The 24,725-nt window shown below is 32.4% G+C and overlaps 1 protein-coding gene across 14 annotated transcripts in view; it reads right to left on the bottom strand.

Annotated features, from left to right (window-relative positions):
- GPHN (gephyrin) overlaps positions 1–24,725 on the bottom strand; it is a 651,195-nt gene that overhangs the window by 212,534 nt on the left and 413,936 nt on the right. For 6 of the 14 annotated variants that reach the window (XM_055088534.1, XM_055088536.1, XM_028496016.2 and 3 more), the window contains 2 exons: positions 13,615–13,671; positions 11,377–11,448 (listed from right to left, as the gene is read on the bottom strand). The exons of 4 other annotated variants lie outside the window; for them this stretch is intronic. In XM_055088534.1, coding sequence (XP_054944509.1) covers positions 11,377–11,448; positions 13,615–13,671 — 129 coding nt within the window. The remainder of the gene's footprint in view (positions 1–11,376; positions 11,449–13,614; positions 13,672–24,725) is intronic. 4 more of the 14 variants (XM_055088535.1, XM_055088538.1, XM_024134224.3 and 1 more) reach the window with 1 other exon arrangement.

Genomic DNA, 24,725 nt, shown 5'->3' with positions numbered 1-24,725 from the left:
GAAAGAAGTATCCATTGTCTTTTGTCAAAAATTATCAACCAGGGCTTCCCTGGTGGCGCAGTGGTTGCGCGCCCACCTGCCGATGCAGGGGAACCGGGTTCGCGCCCCGGTCTGGGAGGATTCCACATGCCGCGGAGCGGCTGGGCCCGTGAGCCATGGCCGCTGAGCCTGCGCGTCCGGAGCCTGTGCTCCGCAACGGGAGAGGCCAGAGCCTGTGCTCCGCAACGGGAGAGGCCACAACAGAGGGAGGCAAAAAAAAAAAAAAAAAAAAAAAAAAAATTATCAACCAATTCTTTTTCAAGAATGTTTTGATTATATGTATCAAATATCCCTGTCAAAGAGAAAGTCATGTGCTTTCCCACTATTTTTATGGCTGGTCACTTATTTGGATGTCAGAGAGAAATACGTACTTAATTTTCTTATTTTGACCCAAACAATTTATATATTCCAATTCATTTTTAAAGATTCCAAAAAGAGGTATGAGTTAAGAAACTTTGGTAGAGTAGTTGCAGTGTTTTCAAAAGATATATTTCTAACAGATCTCTTTACACTATCTCCAAATTTCCAACTATTATATAGAAACAGCATGAAAATAATTCAGATAAGAGTGAAAGGAACGTGGAACATCCCAGACAACTATATTGAAATAAATCAATAAAGATTTTCTAAGTGAGATTTTGTAAAGTAGAAAATCTTATGTGATTATCTCGCAGTATAGAATATTCATTTTATGAATATTTTATTACAGTTTCCTCCAGCTTAAACATTTTGTGGCCCTGTTGGTTCTAAAAATTGGCCCCATTTTTGCTTTTGAAACAGGAAATGCTACAGTGCTTAAAGTCAAGTTTTATTCCTTTCCTTCCTTCCTTGAATCTCCTATCTGCAATTCAACTAAAACTTCCATTTGTATAAGCTCAAAATTGTCAGTCAATTAAGGTTTGTTTAGATTAGAACTGGTGTGCTAATAGTGGGTTAAGAGTTCAAATGGCAACTGTTTTGCATGTTACAACTTAAAAATGCCTCCTTTTCTTTAGGTAGCTAAAAGTTCTTTTTTTTTTTTGGCAGCACTGTTTGGGATCTTAGTTCCCCAACCAGGGATAGAACCGGTGCCCCCTGCAGTGGAAGTACGGACTTCCAGGGAAGTCCCCTAAAAGTTCTTAAGCATTAAGTAAAAATATAATTCAGTTTCAGTCTCTGTCCACTGAACAGGAAAAATGAATTTAGCTTCAAAATCTCAAATTATCTAAATCAATCTTGCTACTGGGAAATCTAAGACATTAAAAACAAGATTTCAAAAGGTTCAATGCTTATTAATTATTTTTTTTTTTGGTTTAGATACTGTTACAAATCATAAAAGACATATCTAGTATATACTCCAGCTTTTCAAATAAGTCAGAAAGAACACTACTTCTACCAAGAGATAGTACTATTTCTGGCTTTGGTTTAAGCTAAGGGAATTCTGAAGCCATTTTTTCAAAGGATTTTTAAAAATGAACACTGTTGGAACAAAGTTGAAGATTAGTTAGAGATATGGAAGGTGAGTTCCCCTGTTCCCCCAGCCCCCAGCTTTTTTTTTAACTTGGCTTGAAGGGATGAATAGTGTACAACCTGAGCCATTGATCTCATTACATTCATAATATTTTACACATTCTAAATGTGAAGCCAATTCCAAAGATCAAGAAATAGCTAGAAGATTATATTTAAGTAAGGTATAGTAGGTGATCAATAAATATTTATTAAATGACTAACTATGAAAAAAATAAGAATAATAAATTACACAAAGGAATGTCTTTCTAATATTTTCTTGAATTAAAGTTTCATATCTTATAGAAATACCTGTATCCTTTCATAAGATAAAATCCAAAACTATATAATCAACCTGAACCAGGTAAATACATACTGTGAAAATACAAGACTACTGCACGCCATCAAGAGAGCTGACGACTTTTAATAACTCCTGAAAAGTGAAAAGCATGGTTTTTAAGAGAAAACAATTTTCTGCTACTCACTTGGCATATTTTACGACTTTGGGCAAGGTATCTAACCTCTTTAGGCTTCAGTTTCCTCATCTGCAAAATGAGGATGACAATAATATCTTCTCCAAACAGAGCTGTAGTGAAGACTGAGATAAGATAAATAAGATATCAAACATAGAGCTTGTCACATAGTAAGAGAATTGTATTTTTTACAAAGGGGCTGTCAACAACATGGAGTAACATTTGCTGAGCCAGGTAAGGTTAGAAATGATCTTGTTTTTGTACATCTCATGGATAGATTAATTTTTGAACAAGGCTTACTATTTTGGTCTCATGAACGTCACAGAAGATAGTGACATGAAATTGGTAAAATCAATGTGCTACATCAGGGATTGGAGAATTTATTTCTTCAGCAGTGGAGATAAATGAAGATGATGTAAATGTGAGGGCAAGAAGAGAAGCCAAACATGGAAGGTTTGGCTACTTCCATAGTGATGCTATAAAATAAATAACAAGAGGCTTCCATGTGAAAAATAGAAACATGAGAACATTCCTTGAAATTCTAACTGTTAAGGCTTATAGTCTAAATTTTGTGAAACAATCATTTACCAATTTAAAATGAAACAATTATGCAAGGTTATTTCTGTAAAGAGGACATCATGAATGTTAGATTCCCTAAGGAGTTCTTCACTGTATTGGTCATTACAGCTTCATAAATTAAACATAAACACCACCTATGGAGTCCACAGAAATGTGGCACTGAGTATAAAATATAGAAACCCTACCACAGATGACAAAAGGAGAAACACACTTCATGAAAAGTAAATAAAGCTCATGTGTCACAATGAAAGAAACAAACCCAGGTGAAGCCAGAGTTCATTTAAGAGCTGAGTGCTATGGAGAAAAGGTCACAGCATACACAATCCCGACTCCCCAGAAACCAGTTCCACATTCCAACCTAAGAGCCCTCCTGCAAACATGCTGTCACAGAGAAGGTAATACCCTGATGGATGCTGTAGGCTGTGATTGGAGATGATGCCAATGGTAAACTTCTTAAACACTCTCATGGGAAACGGAGAATTGCCTGGATGAAGTGGCAGAAAGAAAATGGGTTATATATTTTTTACACTGGGAATCATAATCCTGGGGTATTAAGAAAAGACCTGTGGAAAATGCTGTGATGAGATGATACCAATCTTCTCTTTCAAAAGTCTTTGCTAATATCACAAGTTAGTTCATTTGCCTTTATTACTCGGTTTCTCCCTACAAACACACATTTCAAGAAGAAATCAATTCTCCACAAAATCAGTTTTAAGAGGAAAAAAAAAATTGTAACAGCTGCAACTTGCAAAGGAAAAAATTAAAGAAGATGGCTTTAATTCTATTGACTCAATAAGTTCAACTTTGTGAAGCTACAGGTTTAGCAATGCTATTCCTTTCAAGGCTTTTTATAAAGTTTTAAAGTCAAAAGATGATATTCTGTCTGTGGTTCTACATACATTTACCTGGTATTTTAGACAGTGCCATCTTTCTGTTTTTTGCATGAAATTCAGAGATAATATTTCTGTGATCAGAATTAAGCTGACAATACTGGCCTGCACATAGTAGCTAAAGTAGCCTGCACAAAGTAAATATGTGTAGAAATATGTCTGTAAAGTAAAAAAATTAAGATCTTAAAATTCACAGGCTATTAAAGTCCTGTTATTTACTAGTCATATTTTGAGGTACATACACTCTTTTCTCTTAGCTATTCAATAGTGCCCCTGCTTTGAATAGTAGACTTAAAGGATATTCAGAGCCTGTTAGTGATATTTCAAGGACTCTGGTTTACACAACCAGAAAACCCACTTATGCTATGGTTTAACACAGTAAGAATAAGAAATTAAACCCCTGAAAAGGCAAATAATAAAGTTGATGTAAAGTATTCTGCTAAAAGAACATGAATCTCATGAGTGGTAAGCTTTTCTAGATTTTAAGAACCTTATACAAGTATCAACGAGACTATTTTCCTGAGTAACCTAATCAGTTCTTTAAGAGGGAGTGAATCTTCTATTTTACGTAAAAATAGGGGAATCATATTAAATTTTCATTTAATAATCAATTTGGAGACTTTCCTCTGTCTATGGTTAATGGGACAGGATTGTTACTAATTTAATGTAAATCTTCAGCTACCAGAGACAGACCTATACAGCTCTGCAAACTGGAATCTTTGTCGTTAGCCAACATGAGTTGAACAACAAATTACCCAGTTCAAAGGAATCTTTATGGAATTAAGGTGGTGCTAACAATTAAGTTGGCTGTTTGGGCTTTAACCATTTCAATGTGATACAGTGACTGCCAAAAAAAAGTTACTCAGAAAAAAGTGCTGCATGAAAATATAGAAGTTTCCCCATAAAACAGCTAACTTTTCCCCTTTGGTACCTTCATCTCTTTCAGCCAAGTGCAAAGTGCAAGGCAAAATAAATTAAGGCAAAAGGAAAATAAAATAAGAAAAACGGTGAGGGTGAGCATGTTGTTGACCATGTAAGAAAACACGTGCAAAGTATACCTCAGATACACTATAGGTAGATGAGCACGAGGGAAGCTGAGCCTGGTTTTGCAGTGGGGAAAAGAAAACACTGTTAAAGAGGAAATGATAGCACAGTAAGGGTCTCGGAAGTTTAGAAGGCTCCATCACCAACACATTTGCCAGATAATAAAACAGCCTTATAAAGAGACACTTGAGCTTGAAATCTCAAGGTTCATACTATTTGAGGAGAACTGTGTGATAAAAAAATACCTGGCTTAAAAAAAAAAAATCCATGATGGAGATGGCTCCCCAGATCAGAATCTGGTATGATCTTGCTCAGAATATGCTCATTTAAGGTTAACAGAAAAGTGGAACACTGGTCACTTTTTCCTATGGTACCACACTGATCTCACTGTCTTAACACTAGCAAACTACATGTGAGATTATTTATAGAATGACTCTATTGTACATTTTCATATTACTCTTTAAAGAGGGCACCAAAGCCAGATCAGTATTCTGATTCTAATTTCCTGTTCCTACTATTCCATTCTCATTACTGAATCCATTCAGTATCACTGAATCTAAATAAACAAATAAGCCAGTAGCAAAACCAAAAAGATATTGAAAAACTTAACCACAAAACTCTTCTCCAGACCTGCCTTTTATCAGAATGTTTCATTGATTTTTTTGCGATAACTATTTTATACTTAAAACCATGTTTAATCTTCATGACTTTCACTTGATAATTTTCTGGCCTGTTCTTACTTTCTAGGTTGTCACACTGCCACAATCAATTTTGTGGCCTCTTCTTTCATTATGTTGTCAGAATGCCATGTGAGTTAAGTATTCAAGTATGCATTTTCTAGTTACAAAATTCTTCAGGAAGTTCCAAAATACAAAGTTAGGGTAGGGAAATAAGGTAAAGAAGAAGATGGCACAGTGGAGAAATCAGAAATGTCCTTATTATCTGATCTGTTCTTTAAGTGTATTTCCAGCATCCAGCAGAGCGGAATATAGTAGGCACTCAATAATGACTTACTGAATAAGTGAATATACAAAATCTTTTTCTTCTGTCCTCAGAAACTGAATTGTGTGAAATAATATTCAGAAGGTTTTACACCTACCATCACAAAGATTTGTGATAAAATGTATCACTGCCACTTAATGAGTTACTATGAGGTAGTTTCTAAAATATGATCAATTCTATACATATTAAGAAATTAAATCTTTCTTTCAACCACATACATATCTGATTTTCTTTAGCAGGATACTAGTTCTAAGAAAGCCTTCCTCTGCATGTTTGTTCTGTTCCTATAACTATACCCATAAAACTGAAAAACTTTATCTTTCAAAATAGTTTGAGTCTTGTCTTTTTTTTCCCCTCACTTCTCCATTTTTAATTACTAGGGAAATTTACTTGTCAAGGAGATTTTTACTAGTACCCTATTGTCTTAATATCAATTCTGAGAAGGCAATTCCACCGTAAGCATTAAACACCTCACAGATGTGTCACTTCCACTCCAAATGATGTCTTAGGCTACTGCAGGCGATTTTATAATAGATGGTTCAAAGCAGAAGAAAGATTTTTGTTATTTTTCAGTAGAACTGAAACTTCAGAATTGCATTAATTAACTTCACATGTTAAGTGAATTCTATAAAGTGAAAGATAGCAAAATTAGCCTTTTTTCCAAAGAGATATTCTTAAAATTTATTTACTGTCATCTTCACCATTATTGTAATCTGGTCATATTACAAAACATTCTCTACCAAGATACTCAGGATGTTACATGTTATAAATTAAATAGTAAATAAACACATATTATTAATATGAGTAAATGCCAAAATGTCAAACAAGGAAGACTCAGGAGGCTCAAACAATGTTCTACATACAAGAACCAAAAAAACACTGAAATTTGCTTAAAGAAAGTAGAGTACATAAACAAATTGATGTTTACTCATTTAAAAGCTACCAAAAGATTATTCATCTAAGAACTAATGTTCCAGTAGTTCTTCCTCACCTCAATCAAAGTAGGCTGATTCAATGTAGACACGTTCAGATATTTAAGTGCTATATTAAGATATGATGCATTACTTGATCACTTCAGGGTGTCTTTCTTAGTGGTACGAAATTTCCTATAGAAGGTATGATTTTAGGTGATGTCAAGTAGGAAGTTTAGCAGAAATAAAAAGTTGATCATGGTTTTCAGGGGAAATATCTTTATTAAGATGCAAGGAAGTAATAAACAGAAAAATACAATGTGTACAGCAAAAATACTCTAAAAACACATTTTAAATAAGTTTAAAGAGCAAGAATGGAATTTATCTTTAAATCTCTGTAAGGGTCCCCCCAAAGAAGAGGAATTTATAATCGATAATTTATCCACATGATAGTTCTATATTTGAAGGGTTTAATGTAATTCCATAGTGAGTTTACCTTGTGTGCATGTATGTGTGCTTGGCATGTGAAGAGCACAGAATAAACAGTGTAAAAAGGAAGAATAAAAACATAAATGTAGAAAATTTCAGGGGATCAACTCTTTTAAGCGCATGCTTCCATGCAGAATCATCTGAAACCATCCTCAGAAAAAATAAGCAGCTCTCCTTTTCTCAGTTTGTAAAATGATGATAATTTCACACAATCTCTATTATAATAACTTCTTTGTCAATGTTGCCTTGACACACTAACCAGTTTTAGCAGGTGTCAGCAAACTTTTTCTGTAAACAGTCAGATAGTAAATATTTCAGGCTTTATGTGACATATGGTCTTTGCTATAACTATTCAACTGCTGTTGTACTGCAAAAGCAACCACAGATTATATGCAAATGAAAGAGTGTGGCTGTGTTTCAATAAAACTTTACTTTTGGGACACTGAAATTTGAATTTCATATAATTTTCCACATGTCACAAAATGATATTCTTTTGATTTCCCCCACATCATTTAAAACTGCAAAAATCATTCCTAGCTCATGGGCCCACAAAAGAGAAACAGGATTTAGCCCAAGGGCTGTAGTTTGCTGACCCCTGAGTTATAGCATTAATTTAATGAATAAAAAAGTGCAAAAAACCCAAAGACAATTCATCAACAATATAAGATGAGTCAGTTTAGAACTAAAGCTGGAATGAGGACACTGATCTTGAAAGACATAAAATCACAACCATATAATTCATTATTTGTATTACCCTATTTCATACTAGTCTTATTTTGGCACTCAGGAAATTATTAAACATTTAAAAACTACACTTCAAAAGATATTACTTTCTGGCTTGATTCAAACATTTTTCTTAAACTTAATAAAAATATAGTCAAGTGATAACTCCTCCCTTAACTTTTTCCACTTCAGATAATACCATCCCTTTTTTTGTGTTAGCATAGCAGGTACTTATAATTATCATATTCCTTCTACTTCATCACCTTTCTTCTTAGTTCACTTATGTGCCAATAATCTGTCTTCATAAATCACCTTCCCTTTTACTGTATGTTAAAGCCTTTAAAAAATTAACATATTTGATTACCCCAAACCTACCTGTACATATTTGTAGCTGAATAGAAATGTATCATCATATTACATAGACTGAGTGAAAATATAAAATTTGTGGCTTTGAGGTATTTTTATTCCTCTCCTTTCTTTCCTTTTTGTCTTTATTTCATGAGTACTTATCTACTTTTTTTCTGAATGTTTTAACAGTCAAGCTTCCCAGGGCCCTATTGCTCTTTAATGAATTAACTTCAATTTTATAAATTTACCTTGATGTACATTACTTAAAGGAATTCACTTGCATTATCTTATGTTTTCCAATTATCATCGGTCTGCATTACTTTTTAATTAATTACTTTTTTTATTGAAGTACAGTTGATGTACAATACTATGTAAATATAGGTATACAGTATAGTGAGCCATAATTTTAAAGGTTACACTCCATTTACAGTTATTATAAACTATTGACTATATTCCCTGTGTTGTACAATATATCCTTGTAGCTTTATATGTAATAGTTTGTACCTTTTAATGCCTGACCCCTAGGTTGCCCTTCCCCTTCCCTCTCCCCACTTGTAACCATTAGTTTGTTCTCTATATCTGTGAGTTGGTTTCTTTTTTGTTGTACTCACTAGTTTGGTGTATTTTTTAGATTCCACATATAAGTGATATCATACAGTATTTGTTTTTCTCTGTCTGATTTATATACTTCCTACTAGATTCATGCATTAGATTACATGGAAAATTAATTTTTTCCTTTATGTGGCTTTATTCTTCAGTCATTATTCTCAACACATTATCAATCTAAGGATTTGTAGCTATTTTTGCAGTAGTTAAATTAGGCAAACTGTTTAGATACAAGATAATAATTTTATTATTATTAAAATTACTAAAAACTCATTTAGGGTTCAGAATACTTCAGTTTTGTATAAAGTACAGAAAAAGATGATACATTCTTAACTTAGAATTCAAGAATCGAATGCATCCTACTTTTTGCTATAGAAGAGTCCATGTAAAATTAAAAAGTATGTTTTCACATGAGAAATAAATAAAATTTAATACTGTTCTAAAAATTACCTCTTAATCCAAGTCTACTTTATATCATTGATTATAAGTAATAAATAAAAATGCAGCGTTCTTTCCTCTAAAAAATAATACATCATATAGATGATACCAATTGAAACATGAATAATTTAATTAAATCCTTATCCCAAACTTCTGAATGATGTCTCACCTTCTTCAACTATTAAATAAGATATTTAAGTGGCAACATGGTTCTGAACCTTTCATCTTATTGAAATAGTTAGCGATGTTCAATGAATTAAAAGGCATTCATATACTTGCTCTTCTGTGTGGACACCTACAATAAATTTTCACAAAATGGAATGGTCACTATATGCCAATTTATCTCATTTTAGAAATGAAATCTGTTTATATAGCATATGGTACTTAGAATAACTTTATTCTGCTTCTAAGCAACAATTTTTAATATACAAGGCATATTTTAAGGCATTCTGGGGCAATAAGAATTAAAGGGAAGGAGAGACACTGAACATTCAACTAAGATTTTGATTTGTGTCTTTTCCTAGCTGAACTCTGCAGAGAAAATACTATTATTTGCCTTTTGACAATATATTTTTTGTTTTTCTGTACTTTTCTAGTTAACAGGAATCTTAGAAGGATACACCTTATATTCAATCTTTTTAGAAGAAAGGTAATCAGAACAAAGTGTGACCCAGTGAAATGAAACAAAAGATGAAGACACTGAGACTAGTTATTATGTACTCCACCATGCAGTACAGGTATTGAAAAAAAGAAATTGAAGAGTGGCATGAGAAAACCAATTTCCAAAGCACAGAGATTTCAATTTAACCCTAATCTAACACAAACTCCCTACCATATAGACCTTAGCAAGTCTCAACTTTCTGGTCTTGGTTTCACTGAAAGAAAAATAATATCATTTTTTATGACTGGTTAGGGAAGAGTATGGCACTAAAAACATACATTATCAGAATCTTTTTAGGAGTTTCTAGAATGATATCCAGATATATCTAGACTGATTTAATCATAAAATTCATACTAATCTTTTTTATTTTTTTTAAAACAGTGGGATAGATTCTGGGGATGATTGTGGGTAATTTTTCAAATTCTCTAAGAATATGACTGAAAAGAAGGACTAGCTCAAAAGAAAGAAGTAGAAAAATGAGACAGGTATTAATTTCCTTTTCTGTTTAGCTATCAGAATTTAATGACTGATATTAATAAAAAACTTTGAACTTTAGTAAAGAGAAATTTAATGAAGAGATATACAAAATACACATAGTATATAATTAAAAACAAAGCTGAGAAACCAGAGAATTATCATAGCACTATTATTTTTTATTCTATCCTTCATAACAAAATTATTATAGCAATATGAATTAAATGTATGACAATAATCTTGGGAGAAATAAATCAGGGCTAAGTTTCATAGGAACTTATTTTTAAAGCCTCAGAAATAGGAGGTCAAGGTTAAATAGAGCCAGAAATTATTTACTGTAATATTTTAGCTTTTCTTCTACCATATTTATACCATGTACCATTTTAGAGATTTTAATTCCATTTATCTTGAAAAGATATATTCAGGAGAAGGACCAAGCATTCTGAGTCTGAACTATCAGTCACAAAAAATACTATTGTTAGTATGCCTATATGACGTATGTACAGTATTGAGTGGCTATAAGGTATTGTTCTCCTTCAGTGTTGTCCTGGGTATATTAGCCATTATCTCAAGCATTTGTAAGATGTTACATAATGGTGTTCATAGTGAAGATTCTTACTGCCTAATTTTCTTATTTTTAGACAAAAAATGATATCTTATAGTTATTCCCAAAGAGTCTGAGATAAGAGAAGTCTATTAACTCAGAATAGATGTATCTACTTGCCAGATTACCTATAATGATACTCTAACACTGAATATTTTCCTTGACAACTGAATCTGAAACATCAAGGCTCTATCACTTGGATCTGGCCCATAATTTTTAATCCTGCTGACACATTCAACAAGGGACAGAAGACACAGTAAATGGAAAAGCTCCAAATGAAGTCTCATGAAAAGATCGTCAGAAAATTATACAATTGTATAAGAAACACAGATTTTGGAAAAAAAAAAAAAAAGTTTTAATTTGCATTGGAGCCAGAATGCTATTAAATCAAATGCAACGTTAGTGTGGCTTAAAGGTCTTCTATGCCAGTTTAATCTTTCTTTCATAAATGTGAGCATGAAGCTGCAGTTAGAAAAGAAAGAAAGAGATAGGGAGAAAAGAGACAGAAAGTAAAAAAGATGGAGATGAGAGGACAAACCAATCAGATTTGGAATTACCAGTCAGCAGAAGTTTAGGAAAAAAAAAAAAAAATCACCGGGTGAAATCGTACATTTACTCTGAGAGAGTATCCTTTCACATTGCCTTCTAGGTGATCTCTGAGCTCCTCCAGCTTTCGATGGAGCTACATGTAAACATCAGAAAATGAATTGAAAAAGCAACTTGGTCTCTTTTCAGTTTTCCTTTTTCCTTTTAAAAATAAGATCATAGCGTTATACATTTCTCACTGCCTTTGGCAAACATTTCAAAACATCAAAGATCTTTGTATAGCGCAAAGATACATGCTCAATAAACTGTGACTAGGAAGAGAATATTTTATTTAATTAAAGCCTCTTTTCTCCCCAAAGTGTTAGAGAAAATAAATACCTTAACTATCCTTATAAACCCCTAGAGATTCACTTTAAAATTTTCTATTTTGTAGAAATACGGAATAAAGACATTTAAAAATTATGAAATTTGCCTTTCTTTCCCAAACACACCTTTTGATTTAAGGCTGCATCCATATTCAAATAAACTGATTGAACCCTAAAATGTATATTTTGTTCTTATACATATTTATGTGTATACACATAATCATATTGTTATATACACTTAAAAACAATAAACATACAACTTGAAGTTCTACACATCCAAAAGCTGAACTTCGAGATAAACACACGTGTACTTGCACACACAATCCAGTTTATAACAGATGGTGCTGCAGTATGGATGCCATTTTATCTCTATTTCACTATCAGTCATTTCCAAAAAGTTATGTCAAACTGCACCTTTTCACTTGAATCTGAGTCATAATCCATAGTCTCAACAATAATGGATTTATATTCCCTTAAAAAATTAAAATATGATACCTCACAGGTAGACAGTGAGGAATGCTACTGATATATCATCAAGACACATAAAGTCATATTTTTCTGACTAAATGATTTTAGCTTGCCTCGCTTCTGAAATAGGTATATAATCAACACTTCCCATCCCCTCTGATTATGCTTAGTGAAATAACAACAACAACAAAATGCTACCCAGTATATAGCAGTGTTAGAGAACAGAGAAGATGGCTTGTTTGGAATAAAGGACACAAACATACAGACACATCCTTATCCATGTGCACTCATGTGTGTGCACACACAGATAAATAAACAAAAACAAAAAAGTAAAATTAAGAAGGCAGAGGAGGCAAGGAGAGGAAAGAGTGCAGAAATTAGTGCTTCATAAATTGTTAAATGGAAATAAATTGGAGGTGTGTAAAATTTTAAAATGACTTAATATTAGCCTCAAAGTAATTACTGAATTTTGGGACATCCCAGTACAGTGAATTATGTCATTTGATTAATTTAGCAGTTACTATTGCTGTAAGGACAAATGGGACTGATAGAAGAAGTGGTTAATATTGAGGGAGATTTCTCTGCATATTTTTAAAATTCAGCAAATTTTCTAACTTGCATTTATGGTGGCAGCATTAAAAGTGATTAATTGGCTATGTCTATGTCTCTTAAGGGTGATAATTTATTTACCTTTCATTGTGATTAAATGTTGGAGTATTGAGTGCCCAAGATAAATTGACCAAATGGATATTTAACAACTACCAAATAGGACCATTAGATCAGAAATCTTTAAGTGGTATATTAGTAGGTCACATACACAAATGGGCAAACATTTATATATATATATCAGTTTCTGTTGATTGTTATATAAATTTTTTAACTTTTAACAAATAAAACAAAGGGGATTAAGAGTGTTTACTATTAGCTATATGTGAGCCCACTATACTAGCTAGCATCATATGAAATTCCTTTTCTCTCTAATTCTTAAGATTATATATATATATATATGTTACTAACTCATAATAATTATTTTCTGGAATGAACTACAAATGGTAATGACACTAAAATAACATTTAACAAAAAAAGTAAAAAGGGGATATAACATTCTGAAAATAAATATTAGTTCTCTGTGTAACAGGAACTTAACACATAGTCAGTGACATCAATCAGAGGAACGGTTTACTCTAGAACCCCAAATTACAGGCACCCGTAATGAGGCAGTTGCCCTTTCTCTTGTTTGTGGTGCCACTAAAAGCTAGTTATTTGGCAGCTTGCCTTCAGCTGGTTGCTCTATGTGTAGCTGAAACAAACAAAAAAAATATGACCCAACAGCCAATAAAAATATTAAAATAAAACAAAATGGGATGGTGATAAATGGAAAAAGCCCCCTTCCTCCCACCACCCTCCAAAAAGGAAGAAGTGTAGGCTATAGACGAAATCTTGCCAAAAAATGTTAGAAACATATTTACTTTGAGGGATCCAACTCTACTAGCAACTCCTTTGCTTTCATCCGGCCGTCTAATTTGCTACAATGAGGGAAGATGGGTAAAAAAGACAGAATAAAGAAAAAGTGAACTTAAAAATTTTTCTAAACATTAGTAAATAATACATGCAAAAACATCAATTGACTCTTTGAGATACATATTAGGAGGCCAAGCCAAGGAGTTAACTAACCCAGAGGCTACATGACATGCTCTGCAGATAGACTGGTCACTAGAATTCAGTCTTTTTTATGACACTATTCCTAAGATGAGGAAATGGGCACTTACTTTTGGTTATCTTGGGGACTTCTCATGAAGCAGTATCTGGAGTAGTGTTACATTTGCATTTGGCTTACGAAAAACAAAGAATTACAAATATACCTACGCAGAAAACTTTGTCTCCTTTAGTGTCGAATCCATTGTAATATCAGAAAACATCAGTGCTATGACTAGAAACACGAGTGTTCCTTAAGTGGAAAGATCAGTCCTGACAAGCATCATTCTTGACAGGTGACAGAATGAAGCTCCTCTGCTTGTTAACCCAAGCACTGAGGTTGTTCAGCTGTCACTGAGATTCCCAATTAAACAATTGTGCTGCCCAACCAGAAAATTTTAATGCCAGACCAAAGTTAGATACATTTACTCCCTCAAAGCTTTCAGTTATTTCAGTTATTTTTTCCTTTTGGGTAAGACAGGAAAAAAAGAAAAGTAAAACTGCTATTTAAAAAATTTGTTTCACCTCACTGTGTAAATGAGAAAAGGAAGATTCTAAACCCAAAGTGTTTTACTAGATCAGGTATAAACTTAATAGAGCTGTAACAATAATATTTTGGTTAAAGAGGAAGTCAAACTAAAAAAAGAGTAGGGGGGAGATTGGAAGGAAGCTTCAGACCAAGTGCTTTTACATTATGGATTCCTACATGTGCAGAATGATGGTCTCCATTCAGACCAGCATAGCTCAAGTTAGTTGTGATTCTCTTGCTTGTATTAGGAGACAACTGATGAAGTATCAATGTGATGCCAAATTCCCAGGGTTAAAGTCCTCAGGAAAAAGAAGAAATCTGACCTTGCTACAAAATTATAGTTTCTGGAGACAGGCTATAGATGGTCTTATCCCTTTTAGGACATCTCTGATAGCATAAGTAGATTGCTTAGGAATAATACTGAGAAAATTGGATTTTCACTTTGAAAAAAAGCATCTTGATCCATAAGAATTGTGTCAACTTTTGGTTTTACTTGATATCAATAGTTTTTACTAATTCTTCAACATTAATTAAATATTGTACCCTAAAGATAATCACTGATTCTTACCATTCTTGGTTGAACAGAGTTCTTAAATTTAGAAACAGTGGATATTAATTAGAATGGAAACAGTCTATAAGAAAGGGCCTCTGGATGGACAGTGAGTTCATACTATTTAGTCATTTTCTTATGCTATTTTCTTTGATTTCAGAGAACATCTTTATATCAAAAGCTATTTTCCATTTTAAACTGATACAATATCTTGATTATAAACAATGTAGTTTTCTATAAAAAAATATAAATTCTAATGTTTCATGCTGCTTTCTGAAAACTTTTAGAAACTGCATTGTTATATAGTAACAAGTGAACACCATTTTCTACATTATCTTTTATTTCTGAAAAGCTTAAAATTACATCAAGTCCAGCAACATGAGGTAGTTTCTTCAAGGTTACACAGGACATTAATAACAGATCTAAGACCAACACCCACCGTTCCTGGTTTCTACTTTAAAGCTGTATTCCCTTAATAGGCCTGGAAATAAATGGGTTGGAAAAAACCTGATGCTTATAATAGGATATATATGTATACATGTCCCTGTGTGTCTGTTTATCTCATTTATGGAAGAAATTTTATGTTACCACATTAATGTATGGATGAAATTTTTCCTAAATCATTTCAATTCCAAATGCAAGTGCAAGTGCAGAAGCTTAAAGAATGAAATGTAAGGGCTTCCCTGGTGGCGCAGTGGTTGAGAATCCGCCTGCTGATGCAGGGGACACGGGTTCGTGCCCCGGTCTGGGAAGATCCCACATGCCGCGGAGCGGCTGGGCCCGTGATCCATGGCGGCTGAGCCTGCGCGTCCGGAGCCTGTGCTCCGCAACGGGAGAGGCCACAACAGTGAGAGGCCCGCGTACCACAAAAAAAAAAAAAAAAAAAAAAAGAATGAAATGTAAGAAGAGAAAAGACAATCACCATTGAACTCTGAACATGAAAAACAGACTATATACCAATTTCCACAAAGATTTTTAGGAGCAGACAGCTCATCTGTCAATGCTTGACATCAATTTTCTGTATTTAAATCTGGTTTTGTGAATCCTTAACTATCCTAACAGAAAGACTTTAGGAAACCAATGTGGTTATCAAAGCCACAAGTGGTTGTAAATCAAGTGTCGTATGATTTTTTTGTGGCTCCTGATACAGGTAATTATCCCTAATATTGAAAAACTTCAGAAAGAATATGAAAAAGATTTGTCACATATACTAAAATTTGAGTTGTAGAGAAAAGTCAAATCGATAGATTTTAAGACATAATGCTCTTATTTATGCTAGTCAACCCTTAATCATCAATTATGATGGAGTAGTATAAATAAAAGAAATTCACAGCTAATCCAGATAACTGATTACTATTTTTCTTTGATTAGAATTTAAAAGAAATCACAAAAGATTAGCATTTGGATAAAATGAACTTTACTCTTCATGATAATTATAAAAGCCTCACATTGTTAGCTAATTTTATACATATTTTTCTATGAGACTATAAACATTCTGTATCAATAACTAAGAGAGGCTAAACTGCAAATGTTTATACTACATATAAGATCACTGCAATATAAATGAAGTTTGAGAATTGGATGTAAAGAATTATAGGGATTACAGGTTGGTTGAGATTATTAGTTTATAATAATGATATATGAAAACTAAAATGTTACCTGCAAAACAAAAAATATTATCACTAATGATTTTTGTACCCTGAAGAAATCCTTTTATAAATATTTTTACGGAGATTGTTAAAAGACATAAATCAGAGGATCAAAATCATTTCAATCTTCTATTCAGCCTCTCAGCCTGAATATATTTAACAAGGTATCCATTAAAAATTGTCTGAAAAGATTGCACTATATCACCTGTTTTGCAACATTCTGGGAATATTTCTTCAGGAATTAATTACTGGGTAATCTATCCTCAGGAATTAATTACCAGGATGTGGTCACTAAAGTAGTGAAATGACTGCTATTTGTATTCACCTTTTTTTATTAAGAGCTTGAATTTTAGATATATCATGCAACAAAAGAAATTGCCTGGATGCTAATACAGATTGTTGATTCCTTTTGATTTAGCTCAGTTCTCCAAAACTGAGCTCACTGTAAAATTATTTCCATTATTAACAAAGTAGAAAATTACCCCATCTCACCCTCATCTCTCTTGCCAATAATAAGTAGTGTAAGTGTAATATTTTTTAAAGGCAAAAACAAGATTTTGGAGTAGAAATCCAACTTTATATTGATTTTTGAAATAAAATACGAAACTTCAAGGAATTTTGGGGTTGTAGAAGCCACTTAAGGTAGGCACCCATATCACTGGATGTATGCATTAACACATCTCTTCAGCTGCAAGATGTCTGGTGAAGAACTGTGAGAAAAGGTTATATATTTTGTGTGTTTGTTTTATTGATGAGAGAACGCAGGTCTTAGAGAGGTCCATTAGCTTTTTGGAGACATATCAATAAAAAAAGCATAGGTTATATTAAATTCTCTGGCTCTCAGGTCTCTTCATTAAATTTGGGCTCTCATTATAGAATGACTAATGTAGATTTCCCCTTTTTCTCCCCTGATATATTTTGTATTGATTTAGATTAAGATTGTATAGATTAAAAAAAAATTTCTGTTTGTTTGTCCTAGGGATTGAATTGTTTTATTTTTAGAATTATCTAACTTACATTCAGAACTACCCTGAGAGACAGGTATTTTTAATCCTATTTTATTATGCCAGTTTCTTTTTTAAAGTATGGGTATCAATGACAGGAAAGAAAACTTTTTTTTTTAGAAATTGTTTCTCTTCCAACCAATATCACTCAGTACATATTGGTACAGCTATAGATTGCTTCTGGTAGTTGTGACTGGAGAAGGAGGTTTTTAAAAAAGTTTTACTTGAGAACTCAAAATTTAAACAAACTCTTGTAAATAAAGAAATTCTTTTGGGGATCTGGTTAATATTTCAATTCACTATATTTCAGCCCTTTCAGTAAAACTGGTGCTTCATTGTAAAACAATTCTGTTTCATTTGTGATTTATTAAGGCAAAGTAAAAAAGAGGAAAGAAAGAAACGAAAGTAAGAGAATCAATAATTCTATAAGTGTCGGGGAAAAATAAATACTCTAATGCATTTCTGGAGAAAGGCAAACCAATAAAAGGATAGAGAAATTCAAGGAAATATTGCGAAGAATAATGAAGAATTAAGTCAAAAATTAGAATCTTGGTAGCAAGTCACAGCTCTACCAACTGCCCCACCCACTTACGAAAAATTTTTATACTTAGGAAATCCTTTATTTTAAAGGCTCCGATTTCTAATGGTTTATTAACATTTTAAATATTTATTTATATTTTATTGTACATTTATAATTTTGATCCCTAAGTTTCTATAATAGCTTTGATTCCAAAATAATACAATCTATACAAAATTAGACTTTTAAGCAAGTTATTTCCTGTCCACTAGCCAGAGAATAATTCAATCCATGCTCTTTTTCCCCAAGTTTCGTATCTGTCTAAAAAGAAATAATGAAGCCCATCACAGGTATGGTATAAAAAAGTTATTAGGCATTTTGAAAGAGATAAGTTTTAAATAGTATGTTTTTAAGAATTATTTATTATTTGTGTAGGAGATAGAAAAAAGTTTATTTTCAAACTTCCATTGAAATACAATTTTCTATCCAGCAAGATTTAGAATGGCTTAGCCTGCATATAAAAATGCTCTGGCATAAACAGAGTTACAAACACAAACAAATAGTTGGCTTTATGAAGATTTGCCATAAATCTGAAAAGCAGGCAAAACACATCCATCCTCGTCATTACCAGATCCTGTCTACATAACAAAACAAACCAACAAAAACTTATATTTTTCTGGTTTTAAAAATAATATAGATTATAAAATAACCTGTAATTTAATCCCTATGCAATTTTGTTTACTACTTTTTTAAACTACATATTTTATTTTGAGCATTTTCCTATGTCATTAAATATTCTTAAAGATATGATTTTTTAGGTTATATAAATAACTCATATAATACATATTATTATACAAGTTATTTAACCATAGACATTGAAGTTGGTTCTAATTTTTCATGAATATGAATAATGCTGTGATAAATAATCTTGTACATAAGTCTTTCATGTCCTCTTTGATAACTTCCATTGAAAAATTTCTGGAAATAATATGATTGGTTAAAACATAAAAAATTTTTTATATATATAATTTGCTTGCAAGGTTATACAAATTTATATTCCTACTAGTGTGACTAGGAATATTCATGTCACTGCTCATTATAGTATGGATGATTATAATTTAAAAATAGTTATCATTTTGACCACAAAATTTTTAACAGATTTCTGTGAGGGTACATTTTTTTCCCACATATTTATTTGCTGAATTTAATTCTTTTTATGAAATGGCTATTCCTGCCCTTTACTTGTTTTATTTCTTTTTTTTTCCCCTATAAGATTAGAAGAGCTAATAGCTTTTAGGCTATCAAAGCTTTGATAGATTTGTTGTAATTTTTTTTTTTTTTCCTTTTCACATCTGCTCCACTATAAGATCCTTGAGGTCATGGTTGGTAAGTCTATGCATTGCTATATTCCCCAAACCTAGCACAGTACTTGACATAATATGCACTAAAAATATTCATTGAATGAATTTCTGAATTAATGTGTGTTTTGTCTTTAATGAAAGTAGGAATGAAAAGGGAGAGCAGATAATCCTGAAGTTTTGGGCAAGAAAATACATGGCCAATTTTAGAATATGTATCATTTAAAAATATAAAGATCTAGGAAATAATTTAGTTTGGTATATGCTGTCTATTAAAGTCATGAATGAGACATGGCCAGTTAACTATATAGATTTGAATCATGGCTATATCTAATCAATTCTGCTGCTGAAATAATGATGGCACAGATTATTTTTGTTGAGCTGCTTTTACACAAAACATACCCCAAACCTTTAAAAAGAAGTTTATAGGAATCAAAGATATTAAATTAACTGAAAGCTAGTATTCTTAATTTCACTATTCCTTATATTTCTGCAGTTCTCACTTCCCTGTCATCCTATAACTTAAACAAAATGCTAGTGAATACCAAGAGAAATCAATATTCCACTTAACAGAGACAAAGCTTGACCTAAATGAGAAAGATCTTAAAAGAAGTTAACACGTTTTCACTTCATAATCTTTAACTTTATGTAGTAGCATGAAATGCAAAAGCTGAAATAAATAAATGTAAATTATTTTACATTAATTGGATATTAACAATATCAGAGAGACGGGCTAAAGGGAATAATATTTATTCAGTCAGTGTAGAAACTTAATTGCAAAGGAACAGAATTATAGGTCTAGAAGGGACTTTAGAGGCTACTTAATTTAGTATCATGATATTACAGATACAGAAACTGAGGTTTACTAGTTCTACCAAAGGTATAAAGTGGCAGACTAGGGCTGATATTCAATATTTCGTGCCTGATAGTGCAATACTTTTACATACTCAATACTGTTGACTTTTCAAACAACTTTGGATCCATAATTTTTTAAATATCTGTCAGTAAATCTGTCAAAGGCAAATGCTAAAGACTGCTTCTTCCAGAATATCATTAAATTGAATTCATGAAGATGCAAAAATGATCTCTTCCTGATATCCATATGAATTATGGGAACCATGGGCCTAAAAGTTTGGCATACACTTTAAACAAAGGTAGAATTAATACAAGTTGCTAAGTTTAATTAAGAGATTCTAAAACACTTCACTTCCAGAAGACTATCACAGCATTATATTTAAAACTAGGAAATAGGTAACAACTAAAATATGCAAAATTGGGACTGGTGAAAAAAACTATGCTATACCCACAAATTTGAATACTAAACAATAATTGATATTAATGTTGTAGAAGATAAATTAAAAACATGTAAAGATGTACATGACATAGAAAGAATGTTACTAAATGAATGAGATAGGTTAAAATATAGTTTCATAACAATAGCTAACGTTTAGTGATCGTTTCTTATATTTTAAACACTGTGGTAAGTGATGTATATGCATTTTAAAATTTAAACTTTAAAACAACCCTATGAGGCAAATAGGATTATTATTTTTCATTTTACAGATGATTAAGGTTATAGAGGTGAAGTAACATTCTGAAAGCCACACATCTAGTAAGTGATAAAGCTGAGATTCATTGCCAAGCCTGGAGACTCTGGAACCAGAGCTCTTAATCACTGCCTTGCCATCGTGATCCATTTATATAAAATATTTGAATGCATAGGAAAAAAACCCAGAATGATATAAGCAAAGTTTTAACAGTTGTTATTTATTAAAGGCAGTTTTACAGGAACTCTTTTTTTTTTTGCTTATATTAATTTTCTAAAATGAGCATGTATATTACTTTTTTTTAATAAAAAAAAAAAGACCATGCCACTTATAGACTGTCTAAACTATAAAACTGTTAACTCTATAGCTAATAATTTCTGGTTAGCTATATCTTCTCAGGCTAGCTAATAAAATTTCATTTGCAACTCAGATTTCAAAGTGGCGATTGTACAATTCACAGTAATTCTTAGTTTCAATGATAAATATAATTCTGTGAGCATTAAATAATAAGAAAAGGATGGGGGGAATTCCATTTTCAATTTTCATTGTACATAAAGGTAGAGGGGACACTTAATCAGATGAATGAAAAACAGAAATCAGTGTAAAATCCTGTATATTTAGCAGAACGTCAAAGAACAACCATTTAAAATAATTTGTAAACTCAAAATTCATAGCTAAAATATATTATTACTATTTGATTTTAGTTTTCTTCAAAATGTCAACAACTAATTTACCATACTGGACAGTGTCTCTCCTGTTAGAAACGATATGAAAACAATCCTTTTTTTGAAGTCTCAAAAATCTGTTTGCTATCAAACTAGAATAAATAGCAAAACAAATATGCTGTTATAAATGAGGAGAAACTAGACAATAATGAATGAGAGTGGAAATCAGTTACTCAAAAGTCTATAGGAGCCTGGCATTTAATGCAAATAAGTAAAGTAGGCTGGAGGGTATAAAGAATGCCAGCTGAGTACTGATATATGTCGTGCTGCCCCAGTAATGTCAATCTGATTTTTTTAGAATAGCTGAAAATTGTATTTTTATTTAAAATCTCACCAATTTTAAATGTTCCAAACTAGTTATAAAAAAAGAAGTCATCCCCAAAGATATCCCTAATAAAATTATCTTCCATCAACTATGTTATGACTTAAAAGAGGGCTCTCTGTGCACCTATAAGTAGAAAGGAGACCCTAGGGAAACATTAGTTACTATACAAATATAGAAGTAGTATCACATTGGAAATGAGTAAAGTTAGCTGGGAATTACATTTTCTGGTTGTATCTTTAAAAGACTTTGTGAAGTCTTCTATTATTTTGAATCAGGGAGGAGAAACTCTGTTCCCTGTCCTAGAATGAATCTGGATCAAAGTGTCAAGGGTGAATCATTTATATTAAGCATGGTACTGGTGGTCATCTCCCTAAAGAATAAGATCTCTGGAATGAGAATACCACTGTAACATGGTCTAAATGAAAAAGAGAACACATGTAATTTTGACCCAGGATGTTTCCAAGAAACATAAACCACTCTGCTCATTTGATTATACTAGCAGTTCTTTAAGTGTGGTCCACAGACCTGTGAGGGTCCCTGAGATCCTTTCAGGGGTCCACAAGGCCAAATTATTTTAATAATAATACTAAGACATTATTTGTCTCTTACACTATGTTGACATTTGCACCGATAGTATAAGAGCAATGGTGGGTTGGTACTATAGTAAAAAATCAAGGCAGTGGATCCAAATAGTGTGAATAGTTATTGTATTATTCACCGCTATGTACTAATAGTTTAACGCTTTCCTCAATGAAACAGTAAATACTAACTCAATTTAATTAAAACTTGTCCCTTGAGTGTGACAAAATGGAAAGTATGAAATAAAACACTTCTGATGCATAACAAAAGAATGACAGTTGTCTCAGGTTAAAGTACTTCGGCAATAGTTTGAGTTGCAAGCTGAACTAGCCAGGTTTTGCACAGAACACCATTTTTACTTGAAACAATGTCTGACAAACTATGACTATGCAGACTTAGATGTCTGGTAGACATTTTCTTGAAAATGAATGAAATGAGACTGTCAATTCATGGAAAACAGACAGGATTTGTTGGTTTTTTTTTTTTTTTTTTTTTTTTTGCCAAAGAAGAAACTCTACATTTCAAGCAAAAATTAGAACTGTGGAAAATGTATATCACCGTGAGCTTGAGAGCTTCCAATGCTTCCAAGGCATTTTTAATGAGCTTGGTGGTTATATTAATTAAAATGATTTTGGATATAGTCAACACTTGGAAAAACTTATATTTTCCATGTGATCAAAAAATATGTTACAAAATCATACCTGTATATAAGATCCATTAAACGTTCAGGACAGACCAATGGATTTTTTTTCCCCAGAACAAACAACTTTTTATTGAAGTATAGTTGATTTACAATGTTGTATTAGTTTCAGGTGTATAGCAAAGTGATTCGGTTATCTATCTATCTATCTATCTATTCTTTCTCAGATTCTTTTCCATTATAGGTTATGATAAGATATTGAACACAGTTCCCTGTGCTATAGAGTAGATCCTTGTTTATTTTACATACAGTAGTGTGTCCAACGGATTTTAATACATAGGAGTATGAAATTGTCCTTGACAGGATTTTAGATTCTATGCTTCAACTAACTTTTAATAGACTACCAACTGAAAAATTTTGATGTAGTGTCAAAGAATATCCACAATTATAAGAAAATGTTATTAAGATAGTCCTTTCTTTTCTAACTACGGAACTGTGAGGTTGGATTTGTTTCTTCATATTCTTCAACCAAAATAACATATCACAACAGATTGAGTACAGAAGCAGATGTGAGAATCTAGCTGCCTTCTATTAAACCAGACATCAAAATGAATATGAAAAAATGTAAAACAATGCCATCCTTTTTAGATTTTTAAAATTTTGGAAAATATTATTTTTCCCATAGCAATATTATTTATATTAACATAGAAAGCCCTTATTATTCTCATTTTGAAGCAAATAAATAAACATTTAAAAAATTTCTAAGTTTTAATTTTCAGTGCAGTAAATATCACCAGCTATAACTCACATAAACAAGCTATTTGAGGTCCTTAATAATTTTTAAGTATGTAAAGGGGTCCTGAGACCATTAAGTTTGAGAACTGCTGGATCTGACCAATAACGTTGAAAATATTATTGATCAATAACCAACGCCCCCATGGGACAGTTAACTTTGAACACAAAAAACCTTATATTTTTGGGCTTCCCTGGTGGCACAGTGGTTGGGAGTCCGCCTGCTGATGCAGGGGACACAGGTTTGTGACCCGGTCCAGGAGGATCCCACAAGCCGCGGAGCGGCTGGGCCCGTGAGCCATGGCCGCTGAGCCTGTGCTCCGCGACGGGAGAGGCCACAGCAGTGAGAGGCCCACGTACCACAAAAAAACAAACAAACAGAAAAAACAACTTATATTTTTATGTCCAGAGAATGTATTTTATTAAATTAATTAATGTTATTAATTCAGTGTTTCCCAACCTTTTTGGTGTTTGTTAACTCCACATGTAGAACCCATACATTTCTACAATGTCATTAACTGCTGAACAGTCATTGATAATACCATTGTTGACATGACTTCAGACAAAAGCAAAGAAACTTGATGTTTAGTGTAGTCTTACTGATTTTATTTAGGCTCTCAAAAATAGTGGAAAAACATTTGCAGGCCTCAGTTATTGCCTTGATCTAGGA

The sequence above is a fragment of the Physeter macrocephalus genome, chromosome 11 (assembly GCF_002837175.3).
Source record: "Physeter macrocephalus isolate SW-GA chromosome 11, ASM283717v5, whole genome shotgun sequence".
NCBI lineage: Eukaryota > Metazoa > Chordata > Mammalia > Artiodactyla > Physeteridae > Physeter > Physeter macrocephalus.
Note: the sequence above shows the minus strand (reverse complement) of the source record. Positions and strands in the feature narration are given on the sequence as shown.